This window comes from Xiphophorus maculatus, chromosome 10 (genome assembly GCF_002775205.1).
Source record: "Xiphophorus maculatus strain JP 163 A chromosome 10, X_maculatus-5.0-male, whole genome shotgun sequence".
Classification (NCBI taxonomy): Eukaryota; Metazoa; Chordata; class Actinopteri; order Cyprinodontiformes; family Poeciliidae; genus Xiphophorus; species Xiphophorus maculatus.
Genome location: NC_036452.1, coordinates 9,220,530 through 9,243,850, shown reverse-complemented (window position 1 = coordinate 9,243,850; position 23,321 = coordinate 9,220,530). Strand labels below are relative to the sequence as shown.

Here is a 23,321-nt window from a genome sequence, read left to right as displayed (position 1 = left end):
GGCAGATCAGGCTCTTTGATCACCCCAATTTCCACCAACTTATCCACTATCAGAGCCTTTAGGTCACCTTTAAGGACCTGTTTTGGGACCTGCAGCTGAAAGTGCTCCACAATTTGCAGCAATTCATTCTTGCGACAGCTATCAATAAGCTCAAGAGAGGGATCGGCTAAAAAGTGCTCCAGACTGAATGTAACTGACATAGTTGCTGGATACAGACAACCAAAAGTGTTCCTCTTTTAACTCTGAACAGAGGGATCCTCTTAACGAGTATCCCGGACGAGCCCCCACTTATGTTACGCCCCCTTAGGTCTAGGGGTCCAGGGGCGGTAACATAAAATGTGTCCAGAGATAAAAGTGGAATGAAAGAATGATTTATTACAAAAGATGGTTTTCACAAAACCAAAACACAATACAACTTAAGCCAATTAAACAAAAGTAAAGAACCAACAAACGTAGAAAACACTGAGTGCAAATTAAATAACAAGATGTGCAAACACATCAGTCTAAAGTAACTCAAAACAACCAAAAAGAAAGAACAAAGGGGAGCACCAAAAACCTCCCAAACACAAGCCTCTAGCTTGTTCAAAGTTTATCTAAAGCAGATTCACTACTTAACAAAAGGAGCAAAAACAAAATGGTCTAAACTGTCCAAAACAGTCACCGAACACGGAAGGTGGGGGTCAGCTGTCGCCAACCTCTTCCTGCTAGCTGCCCCACTGGAGGAATGAACTCGGACGTCTTTTATATGATGCAGGTGGGTCTCATCAACATCTGATTGGCTTTGCTGCACCAATGGGGTGGCTGCTCTCCTGCAGCTCCTAGGCAGCCAATCAGAAAGCTGTGCCCGCACAGCTGATCCTGCATAATAGAAAAAAACAAAGCCTGCACAGCCTCAAGAGGCCAGGGGCCGTAACAGCTCTGAAGCTGGCTTACCTGGGCTGGGCCTACCAGGGCTTCGCTGTTCAGGACAACACGGACAACACGGTGGAGGCCAGGCTGTTTGAAGCGCTGCTGAAGACACGACTGATTCAGGACCGACAGAGCTCCAACTATCACCGCTGTGGTCGAACTGATAAAGGAGTCAGTGCTTTTTCTCAAGTGAGTTTAATGTGATGAAAATCAGTCCTCCAGATGCCTTCTAGAAGGTATACGAGCTCATTTATTTTAAACATTATTTATTCAATTTATTTAATGTGACAGACAAACGCAAATTGGTTTTTCTAATTGTTCTACAAATAAAACACGCCCCCCCAACTCAACGTTTACACTCAGCTTGAAAATGGTTGCAAGCATATGCGCCATTATACAACCGTACATCTTTGAAAAGCATTAGGAGCAAATTGTGACTTTTACCTGATAGGTCTCCTTTAAAGTTTGTGTTTGTAAAAAGACAAGATATGGAAAATTTCAACGGGTAATAATTTTTAAAATGCAGCTGTATGTCTTGTGTATGGGCTTTAACTAAATGATAACTGATCTCTCTATGTTCTAGGTTATAACCATTGACCTGCGCTCCTCCCAGTTTTGTGGAGGACTTGGCGTAACCCTCCCTGAAAATCTCGATCTCGGCACCAAATCAAAAGCTTCCACCTCTGAGCTTCCATACGTGAAGATGCTGAATAGAGTTTTGCCGCAGGACATTCGGATCTTGGACTGGGCAGCCGCAGAGCAAGGTTTCAGTGCGCGTTTCGACTGCCAGTCCCGCACGTACCGCTACTACTTCCCCCGAGGGTCGTTGGATGTAGAGCTGATGGGAAATGCTGCAAAACGGTGAGTGTAAAACTATAAATGCTGATTTCACCCCATGATTTTTCTAATATAAAGATCTTTTGGTGCTCAACAGATACGAAGGAACGCATGACTTTCGCAACCTGTGCAAAGTGGACGTGGGGAACGGGGTCCTGCAGTTTGAGAGGACCATCTTGTCTGCCTCAGTCAGGCCTTTGCAGCCCCAGCAGGTTTCCAGCACAGAGCAATATGATCTGTTTGTGTTTGAGATCAAAGGTTTAGCCTTCCTCTACCACCAGGTAATAAGAGCTTAACACTCAGGTGAAGCCGGTGCATCCCTGTAAGTAGGGTGTATTTTGCAACTAACCATATGTCCTGCTGCAGGTACGTTGCATGATGGCGGTGCTTCTTTTGATAGGACAGAAGCTGGAAGCTCTGGAGATAATCAGTCAACTGCTGGATGTTGAGAAAAACCCCAGAAAGCCTCAATACAGGTGACAAAACAGCGACCTGTTGGCACTTGGGCTGCTTTTTGCTGGTACAAAGAAGAATTAAGGTTCTTGAAGTACCTTGAATTTTTTATCATCAGAAAACGTTCAGGGGGATGTGATGTAGTGGCGCAGGGGTTAAGCACAACCCACATATGGAGGCCTTAGTCCTCGACGCCGCGGCTATCGCAGGTTTGATTCCCAGCCTGGCGACCTTTGCCGCATGTCTTCCCCTTCTCTCATTACCCACTTTCCTGTCAATTAACTATCAAATAAAGCCCACTAGAGCCAATAAAACCTTTAAAAAAGTTCAGGAGCTCTTCTTTTTTGAACTAGTGGAAACAACATCAAACCATCAATGTTTTAGAATAAAAGAATAGCCTTAACCTTTATTAAGTAGGATAGTAAGGAAAAAACAGAAATAAATAAATTAAACCCATGTAAGATTATGTTTTTATTCTATAGATATTTAAAACATTTACAAAAATCCTTGAACTTCCTGCTGAACCCTTGAAGCCAGGCCTGAATAGAACCTTGCTAGAAGCACGAGCCTCTTTGTGACCCAGTGATCTTGCTGTAGAGCCACCACTCCTCTGCATCAAATAAAGACAGCAGAGGCGTTTTGATGTGTCTTTTAACAGGAGATAATTTTTCATAGGTTTGTTCTTCTGGCTTGCAGCATGGCAGTGGACTACCCTCTGGTTCTGTACGACTGCCACTTCGATGGTTTAACCTGGCAGCAGGAGGCGGAGGAGGTTAGCCACGTCCTGTCATCACTACAGCGACACTGGACGCAGAGCGCTGTCAAAGCCCAGGTTCTGCTCGGGATGATCCGGGGTTTGGAGGAGAGAGGTGAGGAGTTCTGTGTTTAAAAAAAAAGGAACAAAACCAAATAAAATTGTTGAAACCTTTTTGATGCAGCTGCAGCTAAACAAACAGACATGGAGATCGAAAACTACTTGCTAAATTCTGGTCTAATGAAATCCCACTGATGGTGTGAATGCATGCCAATATTTTAATGAAAACAAGATAATAATGCACCCAAATTATGGTTTGGACAGTTGCAAGCTTGCAGGTGTCAAAACATTTATGAACATTAGAAACTGTTCGTTAGCCCCTTGAAACATTAGAAAATACTTAGCATTTTATAAGAAAATATGACCAGTTTAGCTGAGTTATTAATACCTCAAACACATCGTTATTCTTCTGTTTATTGTTCCCTTCAATGGGTTTTGAAACTGTGAAATCCTGGCTGTGTTCTTCCATATACAGTGCTTGGTATAAAGTGTTTTCACCCTTTGAACTTTCAACATTTTTACATTATAACTACAAACCTCAATGTGTTTTATTGAGATTTTGTGTGATGAGCCAACTCAATGTAGCACATTATTATGAAGTGAAAGAAGGATGTTGTTGTTAGAGGGACCATGCTGGTTTTGTACAAATGAAATTCTGAATAGGTTTGCGTGCTTCAGTCGTCAGCTCCCTTTATTTTGATACTCTTAGATAAAATGAATTATAACTAATTGCCTCTATGTGGATCACATGTTTTTTCTTCAGCATGGAATATATTTAGAGCAAAAACTTTTTTTGGGGGGGGAGGGGGACAGGAAGGGCAAGAATTTAAGTCTCTTGGTAAGTACCATTTGTAGACAGTTGGCAAAAAAAAACTTTATTATGAAGTTGTTTTTTTTATTGTGAAATGATGAAAATATGAAAAGGTTCAACAGCCAAAAATACTTCTGCAAAAATACTGTTGTCAACAGAACCAGCTTTAAAAATGAAATTACATTTAGTCAGTCAAAACTGACTAAATGTAATTTAGGCATTTAGGATGTAACTTCTAACTTTTAACCTTTTTTCTACTTTAACTTTTGCTGCAGTTCAAATGCTGCGGCGCCGACACTTACACCGACTGGTCCAGAAGTGTGGGCTGGGGAAACCATGAAGCCGTGCCAGATTCCTGCTGCCCGGAGAAGAGAGAAGGTTGTGGACATGACAAGGAAAAAGCTCACAGAAAGGTCTGCCCTGCTGAGATATTTCAGCTGAAGAGTCTAACCACATTTCTGAGGATAAACAGTTAAACTCTGTCTTCTTCCTCAGGGATGTATCTCAGCTTTAAAGCTCTTTCTGTTGAAGAATCTGGTGTGGGTCGGCGGTGTTTGCATTGCTCTTGGAATCACAGAGGTAAACTGCTTATAAAGTTTTAATAAGATGTCAGAAGCCTTAAATTATGTAAAAATATATTCATTAAAAGCCAGAATGTGAATCAAAGGCAGGCTTTAGATCTTCCCTTGGGAAAATACACGACAGAAGCACATGTTTAGCCACTGCATTTATGGAGCAAATGTACATTTTACCTGGTAGGATTCTGCAAAAATCAGACTCCATTCTTACTCAAGCAAATTAAAAGTCAGTTATATTATTTTAAAAGCTAAAGCAACTCTTTAGGTATGCTACATTATTTCATTCCCAGAGTCTAACTCCATCTTTTACCCTTTGCAGGTGTTTGGCGTGGTAGTCGGAGTGTGCCTCTGCCTGGACATTAAACGCAAAAATTACGAGAATGTCGACTAATTCATCATCACAACCATCTTTACACATCAACAAACAAACTTGTTTGATCATAATATACATTTTTGTTTTATGTGATTATATGCTCAAAAACATTCTCCTTACTTAAACCTCTAGGTTTAAGCTCAATAAAGAACCTAAAAAAAATTTCGATCCATATTCTATGTTAATTTTAAACTGTTTACCTGTTAGTTCTTTCTAAGAACAGAGCTCAAATCAATAGGTTGTACAGGTTAAAGGTTATTGGCTCTTTGAATTAATCCATTCATATGATGAATTAGCCTACTTAGCAAAACAAAGTCAGAGATGGTGGGAGATGTCCGAGTTAAATGCAGAGCAATATTGGAAGACATTTTTTTCAAATCTTAAAAAAAAAAAAAAAGAAGAACAATTTGAAACTTGGCCAAAGGTTCACCGCTTAGGATGCTTCTAACCAGCAGAAACAGGGAGGCTGGGCACAGATGACGTAGCTAAATAAAGGACAATACAGGAAGAAAACTTGTTAAAAGCAACACAAGACCTAACCCTCCTGTTGTGTTCGTTTCTAGGGTGTTTGTGGGTCAATTTGACCCGGGGAGTGTTTAATCATGCAATAGTGTCAGAAACCAAAAAAGTCCTCCAAAACATTTTTGTATCTGATTATTAACTCCAATACGGTTCCTCTCCTGATCCATTCTGTCTGACATACAGCAGCACACTGCGCCACGACGGACACTTTTCTTTTTTTTTTTGTCTTTCGATGTACACAGTATCCGTCCTAACTGAAATTGTTCAGCTTATAATGGCGTCTTTTTTCTCACGTCTGTATTTTTAAAAGCGTTTTTGCTTCTTAGGACATGGAATCGGGTCGAGGACGTTTTAAAAAGACGCGGGTTGATAGCAGCTCACCGCGGCTGCGTAGTGTCCGTCTCTAGGCAACCGTGACGTTCAGCGTCGGTCCGTAGCGTTCAGGGTTCCTTTAGTTCCCACCACGACAATTTAGCTGACCTTAATATTTCCTGTGTTTTATTTTGGTCATTATTGTTAAACTTAGTGCTGATGTGTGTATGATAGGCGTTTCTATAGGACAGTTATGTATCGGTTCAATACGGGACGCACATTTAACGGCCAAATATGGGACGACTCCGTATTTTACGGGAAGGGTGGCAACCTGATTCATACAGTTTTAGGGGTAGGCCTAGGTACGCCACTTTCAACCAGTTAGCCCGTTTCCTCTTTTTCTGTTTTCGGGCAGAATGTTTCCTTTTGACCGTTGGTCCTCGCACCCGGCTGTGCCAGTCCATTGTCCTCCCAAGTGCGGATTTCAGTCTTGGTGATATGTTACCAGCTGAACTGGTCCAATAACCATCAGCTAAGCCGAACTGCATTCAGCCATAAAGTTTGTTTTTATTCAAACTTGAGCAATTTTCTAGTTGTTCTGCTGAGGTACTGATATCCGTTTGTGACATCATGCACATTGACGTCACAAAGAGTGACGCTCTCTTTGTGGAGTTACGCTGTTCAGCTTATAGTGCTGAACATTATAAGCATCGCATCATAACCATTGCAGAAGAGAGAGAGCGAGCAAGCAAAAGGATCGTCTCCTATCAAGAGATTGAAAACGAAGGATTTTCCAGATAAAACGGCAAATCCTAACAAACAAAAGAAAACATTAAGCAGTTTTTGGATTGTCCAGATAAAAAGTATCAACAATGAATCAGAGCAATAAGGCATCGACTTCTGATTCTGGGAATGAAAAACTAGCTAGAGAGACACAGAAGCTCCATGATCTCTTGAAAGAAGTCAACTTGATTTCAGCTGAAAGACAGTCGCTGATTAAAGCCAACGAGGACTTGAAGATTCAAGTAATAAACTTAGAAAAAGCTGCACTTGTAAAAGACAAACTGCTTTTGGAGAAAGACGAGGAATTAAAAAAACTGTTAGACAGAAACAGAATTTTAAAGGAGGATAACATACCGAAGCAGGAAAACACCTCTCTGGGGCAAAGAAACACAGACTTGGAGCAGAAAAACATCGATATGAAGCAACAAAAAGTATCAACAATGACTCAGACCAATACAGCGTCATTTTCTGATTCTAGGAGTGAAAAAATACAACAGAGTTTAGCTAGAGAGACACAGAAGCTCCATGGCATCTTGAAAGAGGTCAACACGATGTCCATTGAGAGACGGTGTCTGATTAACACAAATGAGGAGTTAAAGACTCAAGTCATGAGCATTGAAAAAGCTGCAGTGGAAATACACAAGCTGCTTCAAGAGAAAGAAGAGGGATTAAAACAACTGTTCAATGAAAACAGAACCTTAAAGGCAAATAACACCACATTAAAGCAGATCAACACTGCCTTGGGTCAAAGAAACACCACCCTGGAGCAGGAAAATACAGTCTTAGACCAGAAAATTACCATCCTGGAGAAGAAAAACACTGCCCTGAAGCTGAAAAGCAGCGCTCTAGAGCAGAAAATGAATGTACTGGAAAAAGAAAAGACTGCCTTGGAGCAGGAAAACACCATCTTGGACCAGAGAATCAGTAGCCTGGAAGTGGAAAACACCACCCTGGAGCAAGAAAGTAACATCATAGGAGAGGACAACATCATTCTGCTGCAGATGGTCCTTGTTTTGCAGGAGACAAATCGCGTCTTGCAGCGGAGAAACCAAGACTTGGATCGGGAAAAAATAATTTTCGAGGAAGAGAACAACGAGCTGGAGGAGCAGAACACCTACCTGAATCTGAGAAGAAGGACCCTGGAGCATGAGAAATCCGTCCTGATGCTCTCAATCACTTCTCTGGAGGTGAATAGCACCACCCTGGAGCAGAGGAGCACAAACTTAGAGCAGGAAACAAATACCCTAACAATGGAAAACATCACCCTGAGGCAAAAACACACCACCTTGGAGGAGGAAAAAAGCGCCCTTAAGCAGGAAAACACTGCCCTTAAGCAGGAAAACACTGCCCTTAAGCAGGAAAACACCGCCCTAAAGCTGGAAAGCACCGCCCTGACGGATATAAACACCGCCTTTGAGGAGGACAACACCGACCTGCAGCCTGAAGTGGAACAGCGGAACCAGCAACCATCTGAAGAGGAGAGCCACGAAGGCAGCCAGTCGCTTTCAGACCAGCCACAGAGGCAGCCGTCGGTATTCAGACGTGTGATGAATACGCTTCAGTGCCTGAGAGTGCCAAAGAGGCGCTTGAAAGATGGCACATCTAAATAAAGAAGTGTCATGAGGGCTCCAAGCTTCATGCTTGATTATATGTGGCAGAAAAGCTTGAGGACAACAGGACTTTTTTGGTCAGGGGAGCTGGACACTTGGGGGCCGTTGGCAGAAGAGCTTAACGCTTGAAAGTTGTTGGCAGGGGAGGCAGGGCTTCGTAGCGAGTCTTGTTGGTTTCCGGGCTGACCTCCAGGGCTTCCTAGCGAGGCCCGTTGGTCTCCAGGCTGACCTCCAGGGCTTCCTAGCGAGGCCGGTTGGTCTCCAGGCTGACCTCCAGGGCTTCCTAGCGAGGCCGGTTGGTCTCCATGCTGACCTCCAGGGCTTCATAGCAAGTCCCGTTGGTCTCCAGGCTGACCTTCGGGGCTTCATAGCGAGGCCCGTTGGTCTCCTGGCTGACCTCCAGGGCTTCCTAGCGAGGCCCGTTGGTCTCCTGGCTGACCTCCAGGGCTTCCTAGCGAGGCCCGTTGGTCTCCTGGCTGACCTCCAGGGCTTCCTAGCGAGGCCCGTTGGTCTCCGGGCTGACCTCCAGGGCTTCATAGCGAGTCTTGTTGGTCTCCAAGCTGACCTCCAGGGCTTCCTAGCGAGGCACGTTGGTCTCCTGGCTGACCTCCATGGCTTCCTAGAGAGGCACGTTGGTCTCCTGGCTGACCTCCATGGCTTCCTAGCGAGGCCCGTTGGTCTCCTGGCTGACCTCCAGGGCTTCCTAGAGAGGCACGTTGGTCTCCTGGCTGACCTCCAGGGCTTCCTAGAGAGGCACTTTGGTCTCCTGGCTGACCTCCAGGGCTTCCTAGCGAGGCCCGTTGGTCTCCTGGCTGACCTCCAGGGCTTCCTAGCGAGGCCCGTTGGTCTCCGGGCTGACCTCCAGGGCTTCCTAGAGAGGCACGTTGGTCTCCTGGCTGACCTCCACGGCTTCCTAGAGAGGCACTTTGGTCTCTGGGCTGACCTTCAGGGTTTCATAGCGAGGCACGTTGGTACCAAGGTACTTGCTCCGCCAAGGTTTCTACTCTGCCGCCAGTGTCCTCCAAGGCTGCTGTTCCGCTGGCATCCTCCTCAGATCCTTTTGGTGTTCCTTAGTTGTTTCCATTTATTTCTGCCTTGCTTTTCCACATCTGTACTTCATTGGTGATTCTAATTATTTTTATTTCTTGTTTGTAGTTATTTTTGTTTGTTCTAATTCGGTTCCTTTAGTCTACTTACTCCTTTGTGTTTGTATTTTCGTTATTTCCCCTTGTGATCCTCCAGCAGTTGGAAAATAAGGGAATCTAAAATGATTGATTGTGTATTGCAAATGTAAAGACATATTTTCTAAAAAAATAATCCTTATCTTTTTGGTTTCTTTCCTAGATCCAGTGTGACATGGCCCTGAGGTGGTTCCATCAGGAGTGTGTGGGAAGCCCAATTTAAAAAAACTTATCAGTGCTTTGCGTGTTTGCCTTAGGTTCCTGAGTTTGTTGTGGTGTGCTAGTTTATGTATGGTGTATAATGGTTAATAAATTACATTTTGAAAACTATGTTTGATATTTATCCTTACAGGACTTTAATATAAGGTAGCTATGGAAAGATAGTTTACATCCCAAGGCCCCTTACCTTTGTGAAATGAAGAGCAAATGTTTCCAAAGCAAAGCTAAAGAGTTGCTGGTAAACTGATATATTCCCATGTTATAGAGTGGGAGCAGATTATATCAACTGGCTAAAATATTTGGTTCCCCTCCTTTCACTTTGGCAAATAATTTCAGGCAACTGAAATATCCATTCTCTAAACATAATTATAGAACATAAGGTAAAGGATTCATATGTTAAGGTAAAAGGCTGGAACAACACTGCTTGAGTTACTGATGGTATTTTATTTGTATATTTTGTAGTTCTTACAGTGTGTTCACATACAAAGGCTGTTGAATAAAGGACTGTGAACCATCAGTTTGAGAGACCATCCTTTCAACCGGGACGCTATATTGATCATTTCATGCACAAACAGCTGTTAAGTACATAAAATGCTGACTAGAAAAAGCATTCCCCACATCGTTTTTGCGCCCGCTCTAGTGCAGCGCCCCTATGCGTTGCATACAGTGCATACCCCGTTTTTGCGCCACTGATTATGTTCCTATGTTGGAGGCCATTGGCTGTAGATCTGAAGATAGAGGAAATATTACAAATCGCCATTAGTGGCGCTGTTGCTGTGCACAAGAGATGTGAGCTGGCCCTGTAAAGAAGAAGACAAGGTTCCCTGTTGGAAAATAAGCGTTGCCATGTGCTACTTCCAGTTATCTGCTTGAATATTATTTTTATTTGACCTAGTGTATCATATACAACAAGATCAACTTAAAACCCCCTGAGATTATGATTATGTACAACTGATGCAGACCAGGAAGCTGAGATATTCTTTCAGGATATCGCAGATGAATGGCTCATAATTTAGGTGCAAGGCTTAGATCAAAGGATAAGTATGTGCTACAATGGTCCAATCAAAGTCCAAACCTAAATCTGAATATGTCCAAAGATTTTAAAACTGGTATAGCCTACTTTATGAAAATGATGATTTGGGACAAGGTATATTATTGTCACACAAAAATAATCCACACATAACAAAGTACTCAATTCTTGATAAAAACATGGGCTATGTGTAAAAAGCATTTCTTTTCTGAACTGTACATTAAGAACACGCTAAAAGACAACATTTACTTAGGCTAACAATTCGTCTAGCGTAGAGCAGGTCAAGGTCAAAGAATAAATCTCCATGGTAACAAATGTGTCATTGTTTTAGGGACATTAAATCAATGAAAGTTTAGATCTGGAACATCAAAAAATCTCATCTTAATCTCCTACCTCAGTTTCATCAAACAGTTCCCTGTCCTACTCTTTTTCCGGGTGGTTTCGTTGTGAACTACACTTCCCAGAATCCTCTGCGGCCTGAACGTCCGCTTGCTAAAGTTGTCCGACTCCATGTTAGCAGCAACACGGAGAGTAGTGTGCTCGTTACAGCAAGCCAAAGATTTGTTGGAAAGTGGAGATTTAACGGGAACATAAAGGTAAATTCTTAAATTTATAGAGGTAAAACTTAGAGCTTGTGTTGCACTTTATAAATCCCGTTTCTATACCTTTTACATTGAGCTAGCTGCCTTGTAGCAGTTCTGAACTGCGAATGAACTTTTAAGTAGGTTTTCTAACCTACTTAAAAGTTAGATTTATTCAGTAAATTACATTAAATGTCAGTAGTACATTTTCTTCATGCTAAATCCCAACATTCAATGTTATCTGTTTAATATTTGGAAGCCTAACAGTTTTACGCGAATGTATGTTTCGTTTTTTGTCTTTCTACCCATCTATTCAGCATGTCAGGTGATTTAATTCAGAGGATAAAGCTCTTGGAAGATGAACTGGAAAAGCTCAGGTCCCAGCTGAAGGAAAATACTGGAGAAGACGTGGGGATGCATTCCTGTTCATCCCCCAGTGAAAGCTCGGACTTCGTGATGTCTGATGGGAACACCGGGAGCAGCAAGAAGAAGTCAGCCAAGAAGCGCCCCTTTGACTTCAGCTCACACCCCCGGCGCCATGTGGCTCTGAAGCTGGCTTACCTGGGCTGGGCCTACCAGGGCTTCGCTGTTCAGGAGAACACGGACAACACGGTGGAGGCCAGGCTGTTTGAAGCGCTGCTGAAGACACGACTGATTCAGGACCGACAGAGCTCCAACTATCACCGCTGTGGCCGAACTGATAAAGGAGTCAGTGCTTTTTCTCAAGTGAGTTTAATGTGATGAAAATCAGTCCTCCAGATGCCTTCTAGAAGGTATACCAGCTCATTTATTTTAAACATTATTTATTCAATTTATTTAATGTGACAGACAAACGCAAATTGGTTTTTCTAATTCTACATATAAATCACGCCCCCCCCCAACTCAACGTTTACACTCACACTTGAAAATGGTTGCAAGCATATGCGCTATTATACAACCGTACATCTTTGAAAAGCATCAGGAGCAAAATGTGACTTTTACCTGATAGGTCTCCTTTAAAGTTTCTGTTTGTGGTAGGCCAGTCGCGATAAACGATAAATCGGTTAATCGTATGATAAATTAAAACTATCAGGTAATTTTAATCATCGGCACTATCGTCTCTTCCGACCTTTTTCTCTTTCAGCTAATGAGACTGAATGAAAAAAGACTCAACTCCGGTGCTCTCCACTGACTCCTCCCTTCCTCATTTCCTTAGTGTAAAGCCCAGCGCACACGACACGATCGGCCCATTTTCAAAACCTGAGACCACACATTACCCGACAGAAATCCTAGGTATAACGGTTCGATCGGGTTCGTTCCTGCCGTGTGGTGTCCAACAATGGGCACAAAATAATGGCTACAAGTCCAGTGAACTAATTTTAAAACCGGGCCTGCAATACATGTGGCTAGTGTCAGCGTAAAGTCCTGACTGACTGAATGAAAATCATTAGAACCTATTTACGTCACGTTAACGAAGAACAGCTGAAAAGTTACGGGTTTGTCAACTGCGCTAGCAATTTGGCTCCAACTCCTCCCCTTGTCATTTCTATATTCTTTGCATGTTGAATAAACATTAATGTTGTTTCCATGTATCATCTCCAATGTCCGCTGGACTTCGGGTTGCGGCCGTGTCAGCTGTTTGGGATTCCCCTCCGTAATTTCCCCTCAGAAAACATGGAGGAGAATCCGCGCTTTCTGATTGGCTACCTGTCACATTCAACAGGCTGCTTTAAGCTCCCAGTTGGGAAAACCCCTGATTTGGGTGAACTATTGCATCAGGTAGTCGATGTGCCCATCTTCTCTATTTAAATCTAATTATTACTGAAGGGCAACATAATATACAGACTTCATAATCTGCACTCTTTTGGTTGAATGCAGTATTTATTTCCACTTTGGCTTTCTGTTGTTTAGTTTTTTTTTTCAAGTGCGTTTTTTGTTAATGGAGACTGAGAATCCATTTTATTTTTGTTTTTGGTTGTTTTGTTTATTTTGTTTATCAGCTCAAGTGTTAAGTGTTCCTTTGAAAATAAAGTGTATCCATCTTTGGCAGGAAATCGCATGCATTATTACGTCATTTCCATTAAATCAGTGTAAAAAGGTCTTCAAACAATATTATCGTTTATCGCAATAATTTTTGAGACAATTAATCGCTCAGCAAAATTTGCTATCGTGACAGGCCTAGTGAACAGACAAGATATGGAAAATTTCAACAGGTAATAATTTTTAAAATGCAGCTGTATGTCTTGTGTATGGGCTTTAACTAAATGATAACTGATCTCTCTATGTTCTAGGTTATAACCATTGACCTGCGCTCCTCCCAGTTTTGTGGAGGACTTGGCGTAACCCTCCCTGAAAATCTCAATCTCGGCACCAAATCAAAAGCTTCCACCTCTGAGCTTCCATACGTGAAGATGCTGAATAGAGTTTTGCCGCAGGACATTCGGATCTTGGACTGGGCAGCCGCAGAGCAAGGTTTCAGTGCGCGTTTCGACTGCCAGTCCCGCACGTACCGCTACTACTTCCCCCGAGGGTCGTTGGATGTAGAGCTGATGGGAAATGCTGCAAAACGGTGAGTGTAAAACTATAAATGCTGATTTCACCCCATAATTTTTCTAATATAAAGATCTTTTGGTGCTCAACAGATACGAAGGAACGCATGACTTTCGCAACCTGTGCAAAATGGACGTGGGGAACGGGGTCCTGCAGTTTGAGAGGACCATCTTGTCTGCCTCAGTCAGGCCTTTGCAGCCCCAGCAGGTTTCCAGCACAGAGCAATATGATCTGTTTGTGTTTGAGATCAAAGGTTTAGCCTTCCTTTACCACCAGGTAATAAGAGCTTAACACTCAGGTGAAGCCGGTGCATCCCTTTAAGTAGGGGGTAATTTGCAACTAACCATATGTCCTGCTGCAGGTACGTTGCATGATGGCGGTGCTTCTTTTGATAGGACAGAAGCTGGAAGCTCTGGAGATAATCAATCAACTGCTGGATGTAGAGAAAAACCCCAGAAAGCCTCAATACAGGTGACAAAACAGCGACCTGTTGGCACTTGGGCTGCTTTTTGCTGGTACAAAGAAGAATCAAGGTTCTTGAAGTACCTTGAGTTTTTTATCATCAGAAAAAGTTCAGGGGGATGTGATGTAGTGGCGCAGGGGTTAAGCACAACCCACATATGGAGGCCTTAGTCCTCGACGCCGCGGCTATTGCAGGTTTGATTCCCAGCCTGGCGACCTTTGCCGCATGTCTTCCCCTTCTCTCATTACCCACTTTCCTGTCAATTAACTATCAAATAAAGGCCACTAGAGCCAATAAAACCTTTAAAAAAGTTCAGGAGCTCTTCTTTTTTGAATTAGTGGAAACAGCATCAAACTATCAATGTTTTAGAATAAAAGAATAGCCTTAACCTTTATTAAGTAGGATAGTAAGGAAAAAAACAGAAATAAATAAATTATACCCATGTAAGATTATGTTTTTCTTCATTTACAGAAATGTAAATGTTTTAAATATCCTGCTGAACCCTTGAAGCCAGGTCTGAATAGAACCTTGGTAGAAGCACGAGCCTCTTTTTGACCCAGTGATCTTGCTGTAGAGCCACCACTCCTCTGCATCAAATAAAGACAGCAGAGGCGTTTTGATGCGTCTTTTAACAGGAGATAATTTTTCATAGGTTTGTTCTTCTGGCTTGCAGCATGGCAGTGGACTACCCTCTGGTTCTGTACGACTGCCACTTCGATGGTTTAACCTGGCAGCAGGAGGCGGAGGAGGTTAGCCACGTCCTGTCGTCACTACAGCGACACTGGACGCAGAGCGCTGTCAAAGCCCAGGTTCTGCTCGGGATGATCCGGGGTTTGGAGGAGAGAGGTGAGGAGTTCTGTGTTTTAAAAAAAAAAGGAACAAAACCAAATAAAATTGTTGAAACCTTTTTGATGCAGCTGCAGCTAAACAAACAGACATGGAGATCGAAAACTACTTGCTAGATTCTGGTCTAATGAAATCCCACTGATGGTGTGAATGCATGCCAATATTTTAATGAAAACAAGATAATGATGCACCCAAATTATGGTTTGGACAGTTGCAAGCTTACAGGTGTTGTCAAAATATTTATGAACATTAGAAACTGTTCGTTAGCCCCTTGAAACATTAGAAAATACTTAGCATTTTATAAGAAAATATGACCAGTTTAGCTGAGTTATTAATACCTCAAACACATCGTTATTCTTCTGTTTATTGTTCCCTTCAATGGGTTTTGAAACTGTGAAATCCTGGCTGTGTTCTTCCATATACAGTGCTTGGTATAAAGTGTTTTCACCCTTTGAACTTTCAACATTTTTACATTATAACTACAAACCTCAATGTGTTTTATTGAGATTTTGTGTGATGAACCAACTCAATGTAGCACATTATTATGAAGTGAAAGAAGGATGTTGTTGTTAGAGGGACCATGCTGGTTTTGTACAAATGAAATTCTGAATAGGTTTGCGTGCTTCAGTCGTCAGCTCCCTTTATTTTGATACTCTTAGATAAAATGAATTATAACTAATTGCCTCTATGTGGATCACATGTTTTTTCTTCAGCATGGAATATATTTAGAGCAAAAACTTTTTTGTTTTTGGGAGGGGGACAAGAAGGGCAAGAATTTAAGTCTCTTGGTGTGTACCATTTGCAGACACTTGGCAACAAAAAACTTTATTATGAAGTTGTTTTTTTTATTGTGAAATGATGAAAATATGAAAAGGTTCAGCAGCCAAAAATACTTCTGCAAAAATACTGTTGTCAACAGAACCAGCTTTAAAAATGAAAAGAGAAAAAAAACACTGTGTCTTTTTAACAACGTCCAAATGAATGCAATGAAACAATATTGAGTCATGTGCAAATTGGGTTCCTGCTCTCAATCCACAGGTGGTGTTTCTTCCAACCACTGCTGGTTGGTGGAAGGCAGCAGGCAGAAAAATTACCGACCGCTGCTGGAGCGTCCATGCTGCGAGAGCCTGGAGTCCCGAATAAACCACTTTGTTAAGAGAGGAAGACTGGAGCGAGAGGAAGGAGAGAACGGAGATGAAACGATCCACAGAGGGAAAAAGTCCAAACACTCCTGCGATGCCTCTTCTCCGTCTGGTTCCTCTGAGATTCCAAAACAAACCGTGGAGCAGAAACAAGAGGATTAACTTTCTATTTTCCAGGACACTGACTGACTTGCAGGATTTAATTTTGTTAATTTAAAAAAATTTTGTTTTCTTTTCAGGAAACGGGTTTCATTTTTCTTACTGTTGTTTTTATTTGTGTAAGCAGAGGCTTGGCTTCACATTAAACATACCATTGAGGTAATTCTTGTTTTCAGTTTTTCTCTTTTAGGGAAGATCATTTAAAAATGATTTAAAGTAATCCTCAAAGAAATTAAACTTGCACTGCAAAATCTCCTTCAAGTACTGTGTTATTACAGTGTTTATGAGGCAAAAAGAGGTATTGGACATTGAAATTCCTGCAGTATGATTATCTTAAGTAAAAATACCACAGTTTGAGGGTATTGACACAAGAATTTGACAGAAAAATATATAATATGATCTATTTTTGTCCCCACTTTAAGCAAAACGGCAAGGTATGTTCCTACATTTATGATACTGTCAATAGCCTTTTTACAATTTTGATTAATGAACTAAATCCAGAATAGATCCAGAATCAGTTATTTAAGTTAATTATTTAAGTAATTCTAAAGAAGATTATGATTATTTTTTCTGGAACTAATAAAAATGTTCTTTTTGGCATTTTACACTTTGAGGATATATAATTATTTATGCGTTTAGTCAGTTTATTTCATGTGACATCAGTCAGCAAATCCCTGGTGGATCTGCAGTCCACAGACTTTATCATATCACTACTCAGTCCAATCGTGCTTGTAAGTAGCGTGAAGAAGTAGCATTACTGTGATGAAGTAGGCGTGGCAGCAGGAGCTTCTTAAAGAGACAGAGGATAATTTCCATACGTCAAATTGCAAAGTCAGAGTTCATGTTTGGTATGTACAGCCAATTTATAACAGCTGAAGATAACATAGTTATTTAATTGTACTGTAAAATATCATTATGTGCCATGAAAATATATAATAACCCCCCCTTTTTTTCTAAAACTGTGCTTTCCTTATAATTAAACTAATCTTATTAGTGTTTTGCGTTTAATCTACAAATTCTTAATTTAGTCTAAAAGCTAATGTATAAATATTATTTTAATTTATTTAAGAACAAGCGCCTCAATTTAGGACAGCCGGAACTAATATTGATACAGGAAGAAAGCCCGGGGTCATATTTAGGTTGCCCTGGGAAAACTAATAGGCTACATTGCTAGCACTAAATAGGGTGCAAGTTAGAATATAAAACCAGCGGTATCGCACTATAGATCTACCTCCAACCTGTTTGTTCGTCTTCAGCTCCGACTGCATTATTTCAAAAATGACGACTGTGTCGTTTGGTCGGATGTTTGTGGTCGTTTTAACCTGATAAACACTGTTGCTAACGTTAGCCTATTAGCATTCCTGGCTGTTTTTAATGCTGCAGCACCGTGACCCTCCCCGGATTTCTGCTGAACCGCAACTGATTCGACGATTCTCTAACTTTGAAAAAGGTAAACATTAAAAAGAATGAGACATGTTGACTGACGTAACGGTTGTGATTTATTATCAATGGGTCTGTAAGCAGTCATTGAGAAAGCGATTAATTGTAGTCTCTCTCTGAGCAGTTCAGATTCTTCACGGTTTTAACTTCGTATTCACTCGAGATTAACTTGGTTTATAACAATGTTTGGACCAGTAAAACCAGTTAACCAGTTATGCAGAAGCGACATGGTACTTAATATGTGTTTCTCTTCTTTTCCATCAGGGGGCGTGTTGAATAGACACTGAAAACAGATATGTTGGTATTTTGAGGATTTTTTTTGTCTGATATTATAGTAAAAATTTGAATTTGAATAATTTCTTGGATGGATATTTTATGTTGAAGTACTGATATTCTTTTTAGGTACTTTCTGTTTTTTTTAGTTTGAGGAAACATGCACCTTTTTTCAATGTTACTTGAAGGCCTGTGTTTTTACAGTACAATGCATGTTAACATGGCTGTTAACATGTTACATTTTTAAAATCTGGTATTTATAATTATTTTCCCATCCAGCCTCCCAATTTCTCATGAATTAAAATGTCTATGAGGGCCGAGATTTTCAAAATGTCAATTTCTTTAGGTCATTTAAAAGGCTTTGAAGGTAATATTTACATGTTTCCTTCACTATCACTGATGAATAAAAGCATTCTCACAGCATGATGCTACCACCATCATATTTCACAAACGAGAGGCTGTGTTCAGGGCAATGTGCTACATCTTTACCCTGGTATAGTTTCTGGGGGTTTTTCTGTTTTATTCCTGAACAGTTGGATGCAATCTGCAATCCATTTAAATATAAACCTAATCTTTAAGGTCTCTTTTATGTTTAAATTAATTTTAGAGGTTTAATTTCAAAATTGCCAAAAGAAAAGCGCAGATTGTTGTTAATCGTGAATGCACCTTTCTGTGTGTGTTCCTCAGGATGTTCCTGGTGGGACTGACCGGGGGGATCGCCTCGGGGAAAAGCGCGGTTTCCTCAATGCTACGGGAGCTCGGCTGCCCCATTATAGATGCAGATGTGGTGGCCAGGAAAGGTAGAGTCAGTGTCTCTTGCTCTGTTTGCTCAATATCAACCAGTCGTGTCATCCTCTGGAAGTCTTCTTCAGGCCACTTTCTCTCAAATAAAATGAATTCATTAAGACAAATGCTTGGATAGAGCGTTATGAATCATGAAGGATGTCTCCGCTGACTCCAGGGATGATGTCTTAGTTATGTAGAGAAGATTATAAAGGTTACAGAAGTGGGAGAGGAGTGTGTTGCTGTGTGTATGAAATAAAACGAGGGATTATGCAAATTATATAACTACAAGCAAGTGATGAATCTGTTGCAAAATTGTATAAAATCCCACCCCTGTAGTGTTTACTCTGCTACCGCTCATGTTTAATTTACCACTCTGGTTATTTCTTTAATATTTTAAGCATGTATGTAATAAATGAGCTGTTTTACCTGGTTAATCTTGTGACAGCATGACCAAAAGTTTCATCTTCGTCCTTTATATCAGTCGTGGAGCCACACACTCCTGCCTACTCCCGGATCGTCTACCACTTTGGGCACGAGGTTCTGCTGGAGAACGGGCAGATTGACCGGCAGAAGCTCGGCCAAATCATCTTTGCCCATGAAGAGAAGAGGAGGCTGCTAAACTCCATCACACACCCCGAGATTCACAAAGCGATGCTCAAAGAGATCATATTCTACTTCCTGAGAGGTGAGGATGGTTTGTGTCTCATTTTGGAATTTACAAACAAAAATAAATAAATCACTGTACAGATGCATCTCTATAAATTATAATATATATGTAATTTACCTTAAAATGTCTATATTTTAAAAATATACATCTAAAAAATGCATGTCTCGGATGTTACAGAGTGATGCATCTCTAGTGTTTTTTTCTGTGCATTTTGATGATCCTGGCTTCCAGCTAATGAATACGTAAAACCTAATTTAACTCACAAGCAGCTTCCAGAAATGTCAGCTGCCTGTGAGTTAACAAAATAAGATGCATTTGAAATCTATATGTAACGGGGAAAAAAAACTAAATCTTTATAAAGTAAAAAAAAACGTATTGCTGCTCTGTTTATGTCTGAATAATAAACAGGTGTCTAAAGCGTTTACTGTTTGTGACGTGTTGCTTGCTTTTTGTTGCTGGTTCTCATTTAAGGAATAACTTTTCTGAAAATCCTGTTTATTGAAAAAGTATGCGAATGACATAAGACATTTAAAAAAAAAAAAGAAGAAATAAAACAGAAATTATTGAAAAGTTTTTCCACATTGTGTGACGTAAACGCTCTGAGTACCTGGTCAGGTCTCTGTCTGCGTGAAGTGTGTCACCTCTGTTGTCTCTCAGCTTCATTTTGACAAGACTCCGTTGACTCTCAGTGGGGTTCGGAAAAAAAAAAAGTCGCACTGCCCTTATTTGTGGTCCTTTTTTCTTCCCAACCACTTTCTTTCTTCCACTGAACTTTCCAGTAAAAAGCTTCTATTGAGCACTTTGTGAGCAGCTAATTTTATGGCTTACCCTCATTGTTTACTGTGTCAGTGATTGTCTCTTGGAAAGCTGTCAAATCAGCAGCGTGTGGAGACCAAGACAAAACATTTTTGTAATAAAAATTGGTTTATTGATTTTATTACTCTAAAGTAATATTCAAATTCAGAAGAACAGACTAATGGATTTCCTTTTTTTTTCTACTTGAATCATCCAGATTTATTAGTATCTTGCTGTACTCTGCTCTGGTTTGCATTCAGAGTGGAAATATGCTTATATTAATCATTTCTGATCCATAATGACTCCCCAGGTTACCGATATGTGGTCTTGGATGTTCCCCTCCTGTTTGAAACCAGACGTCTCACCAAGTTTTTGAACCACACCGTGGTAGTTTACTGGTAAGATCCCTCCTAAACTGGCTTCGCATTTGAAAGCTTCAGATATTTTAAGGTTTGAATTCAACAGTCACATTAAACCCGTTGTTAGCCGTGCTGGTCCTGAGCCGTAAGCTCTTGCTCGCTGTTTTGTTAAGCCTAAATATTTCAGATCACCAAACTTTTTAAGTTAACACAAAAGGCAGTTTTCATTTACTTATTAAAAGAACGTCTTTAACAACATGCTGTTTTTTCTAAATCACTTTCTTTGTTAATTTATAAATTAACGGTGATAAACGGCATTCAAAAGTTTTGGAAAGGTGGGTTTAAATTTCAGGAGACACAACCAGGGTGTGTCCAAAATCGGAGACGCACCACATTTGAAGCCCATTGAAGTTACAGCAATGTGACTTAGGCTATCCAAATCTGAAGACGCCTTAAAATTCATCCAAAAATGTGCCTTTCATTTCCCTGGTGTAAAGGACAGGTCTAGTTTATTCTTCACAGCGCCCCCTATTTAAAGATTTGTTTCATTTCAAATCTGAGATTTTTGTTCTTGTAACAAGAGCTGGACTTCTATGGTCCATAAAAGTGTGCAAATTGGAATAATGAAAATAGACTTGATTAATGGAAACATGTCCATGTCGAAAAAACTTTCTTTGATTAAAAAAAAATTGTGTGCTAGAATGATGCTGTATTGAAATCTTTTCACATCACACTAATCACGTGATCAAAAACCGGATGTTACTGCTGGTAGAAAAGATGAAAAAAACCACAGGAAGTGGCAGGAAGATGATAATGGTGTAGCATCTTTTATTATGACTTATTGCATGAGCAAACTTACTTGCGTGTGATTTTAATTGCGTTTCTTCACCGCAATTGGGTTTTGTTTCCCCCCAACATTAGCAAAATAACAGTTTTGCGCACATTTGTAATGGAACCTCAGTTAATGGCAGACGTAGCGAGAGAGGTTTACAGTTTTAAATGCAAGTGTGCAAAATTTAAACATTTCTTTTGTAATTAATCAGCTTATCTTTATTGGATATCAGGTTATTTGTTTGATCTTCAACATTTTGTTGCAAAAGCAGAAATGGGAGTGATCTTTAAGAGGAAATCTGTAACCCTCTATAGTGACCCTGCGACCCAGCTCCAGCGCCTCATGCAGAGGGACAACCTGACCCAGGAGCAGGCCGAGCAGCGCGTGGCAGCGCAGATGCCGCTCAACGAGAAGCGCGGCTTGGCCAACCATGTCATTGAGAACTCAGGCAGCCGAGAGGACACCCACAGGCAGGTCCTGCGGCTCCACACGAAGCTGGAGGACTCCATGGACTTCCTCTTAGTGAGGGTGATCGCCGTCGCTGCCACCGCTGGTCTGAGTGGAATGCTGCTGTACGCGGCCAAGCTGCTGTTGTCCTAACAAAAGAAACAGAGGAGGATGAGAAGAACAAGTCTAAAATGTGAAGCTGCGATTAGAGTCGAGTAAAGGCAAGTCGAAAGTACTGATGCGGTTTTCTGTGAAATTAGTTTCACAGCACCTACCACTAACAGCGCAGCAGTGTGGCGCTTCATGTTGACAGTTACACAGACCTAGAAAAACTCTCTGACAAATAGGGCTTAGTGCAAAGAAGGCAGTTTGTTCTGGCTTTTCTCAGCAAGACTAAACAGTGAAGTTGATGAAGTAGAATCTCTTAAGCTTAGCGTAAAAATAATTTTGCTATGAATGCAAAACAACCAAAACGTTCACCCCCTTTTTAAAACATGTTTAATTATTCAAATTGGACAGTAGATGATGTTTTCATTTGAAAATAAACGTATCTTTTAATAGCTGCTACCTTTTAATCCAGATTTTAAGTTGTCATTAATTTGGCACTAACTCACTTTATATTTTTAGCTAAATGTTGGTGCTAGCCCCCCACCAAAAGTATGTTTTTAAAGTGGAAATTATATTAAAGAGCAAAGAAACTTCAAGGTGATGCATATGTAACATAGTTAAAATGGTTCAGGTTAAATCAGAACATGTAGTGATTGTATAATGATGGTATATTTGGCAGAATGTAATTGACAATCCGTTTTTTTCTTCACTGGGAACAGTAGGAATTAACAGATTTCACATTTATCACTGTATTTTCTTACACTTCATATGTTCTCTGCTGAAGTAAAAATCTGTAATCTTATTTTGTTTTTGCACACTTGTAACTAAAATGTTTGTAACCTCATATGTGTAACTTAAATATAACAGACCACACCACTGTAAAAATGTCTCAGTGCATTTGGTTGTTCTTGTGTTTTAACAGAAGCCCGTGTGTTAATGCTGGATACCCAAAGAGAACTTGGAAGTTGAAGCTAAAACGTGAGGTGCTCCGCCTAGTGGCCGGTGTTGTTCTGCCTACAAAAATGTACAACGTTCACAAATGACTTTAGCTCTTGCAGTTGAGATGTGCAAGAAAAAAGCTTACCAAAATGATGACCATTTAAAATCTTATTTCCACAGTGGTTTTTTTTATATATATATAAAAAGCACTATTATTTCATGTACATTATTATTTTTAATATTTGATTGGAAGAGTTAAGCTAGGATGCTAATTGTTTTGCTAGTTTTTAAAGTGTTTGAGTGAGAGATTTTGAAGTGTCAGTATTTATTCTTTGGTATTGAACTATCATTTAGGGATGGGAAAAGTTTCAATGTAATGTAAAAAAAACAAAAAACAATCCATTGTTGTGTTCTTAGAACAAGAAGTTAAATCAGAGAGTAGCAAATATTCATATTTTACACCTAAATTCTTAACTTGACACTGAAACCCTAGAAATGAACGCATGTAAAATCCAATGGTCCA

The 23,321-nt window shown here is 40.6% G+C and overlaps 3 protein-coding genes across 4 annotated transcripts; all 3 read left to right on the top strand.

Moving 5' to 3' along the window:
- The first annotated feature begins 724 nt into the window (after positions 1-724).
- On the top strand, positions 725-8,176 carry LOC111609913 (tRNA pseudouridine(38/39) synthase-like). Its single transcript, XM_023341205.1, has 9 exons — positions 725-754; positions 898-1,098; positions 1,493-1,770; positions 1,844-2,027; positions 2,113-2,222; positions 2,896-3,068; positions 4,100-4,237; positions 4,320-4,403; positions 4,722-8,176. The coding sequence occupies exons 1-7, from the start codon at positions 725-727 to the stop codon at positions 4,162-4,164; spliced, it is 1,041 nt and encodes a 346-aa protein (XP_023196973.1). The 3' UTR covers positions 4,165-4,237; positions 4,320-4,403; positions 4,722-8,176.
- A 2,740-nt stretch (positions 8,177-10,916) lies between these two features.
- On the top strand, positions 10,917-16,404 carry LOC111609847 (tRNA pseudouridine(38/39) synthase-like). 2 transcript variants are annotated; one of them, XM_023340574.1, is made up of 7 exons: positions 10,917-11,028; positions 11,331-11,739; positions 13,284-13,561; positions 13,635-13,818; positions 13,904-14,013; positions 14,658-14,851; positions 15,890-16,404. In XM_023340574.1, the coding sequence occupies exons 2-7, from the start codon at positions 11,332-11,334 to the stop codon at positions 16,153-16,155; spliced, it is 1,440 nt and encodes a 479-aa protein (XP_023196342.1). In that variant the 5' UTR covers positions 10,917-11,028; position 11,331; the 3' UTR covers positions 16,156-16,404. The 2 variants fall into 2 exon arrangements, with proteins under 2 accessions (XP_023196342.1, XP_023196343.1); XM_023340575.1 differs by having other exon boundaries at positions 14,679-14,851; positions 15,890-16,402.
- An 891-nt stretch (positions 16,405-17,295) lies between these two features.
- dcakd (dephospho-CoA kinase domain containing) lies at positions 17,296-23,007 on the top strand. The gene is made up of 5 exons (XM_005794608.3): positions 17,296-17,602; positions 18,553-18,665; positions 19,133-19,336; positions 20,424-20,511; positions 21,619-23,007. Exons 2-5 carry the CDS (start codon positions 18,554-18,556, stop codon positions 21,902-21,904), a joined length of 690 nt encoding a protein of 229 aa, XP_005794665.1. The 5' UTR covers positions 17,296-17,602; position 18,553; the 3' UTR covers positions 21,905-23,007.
- Positions 23,008-23,321: the final 314 nt, after the last annotated feature.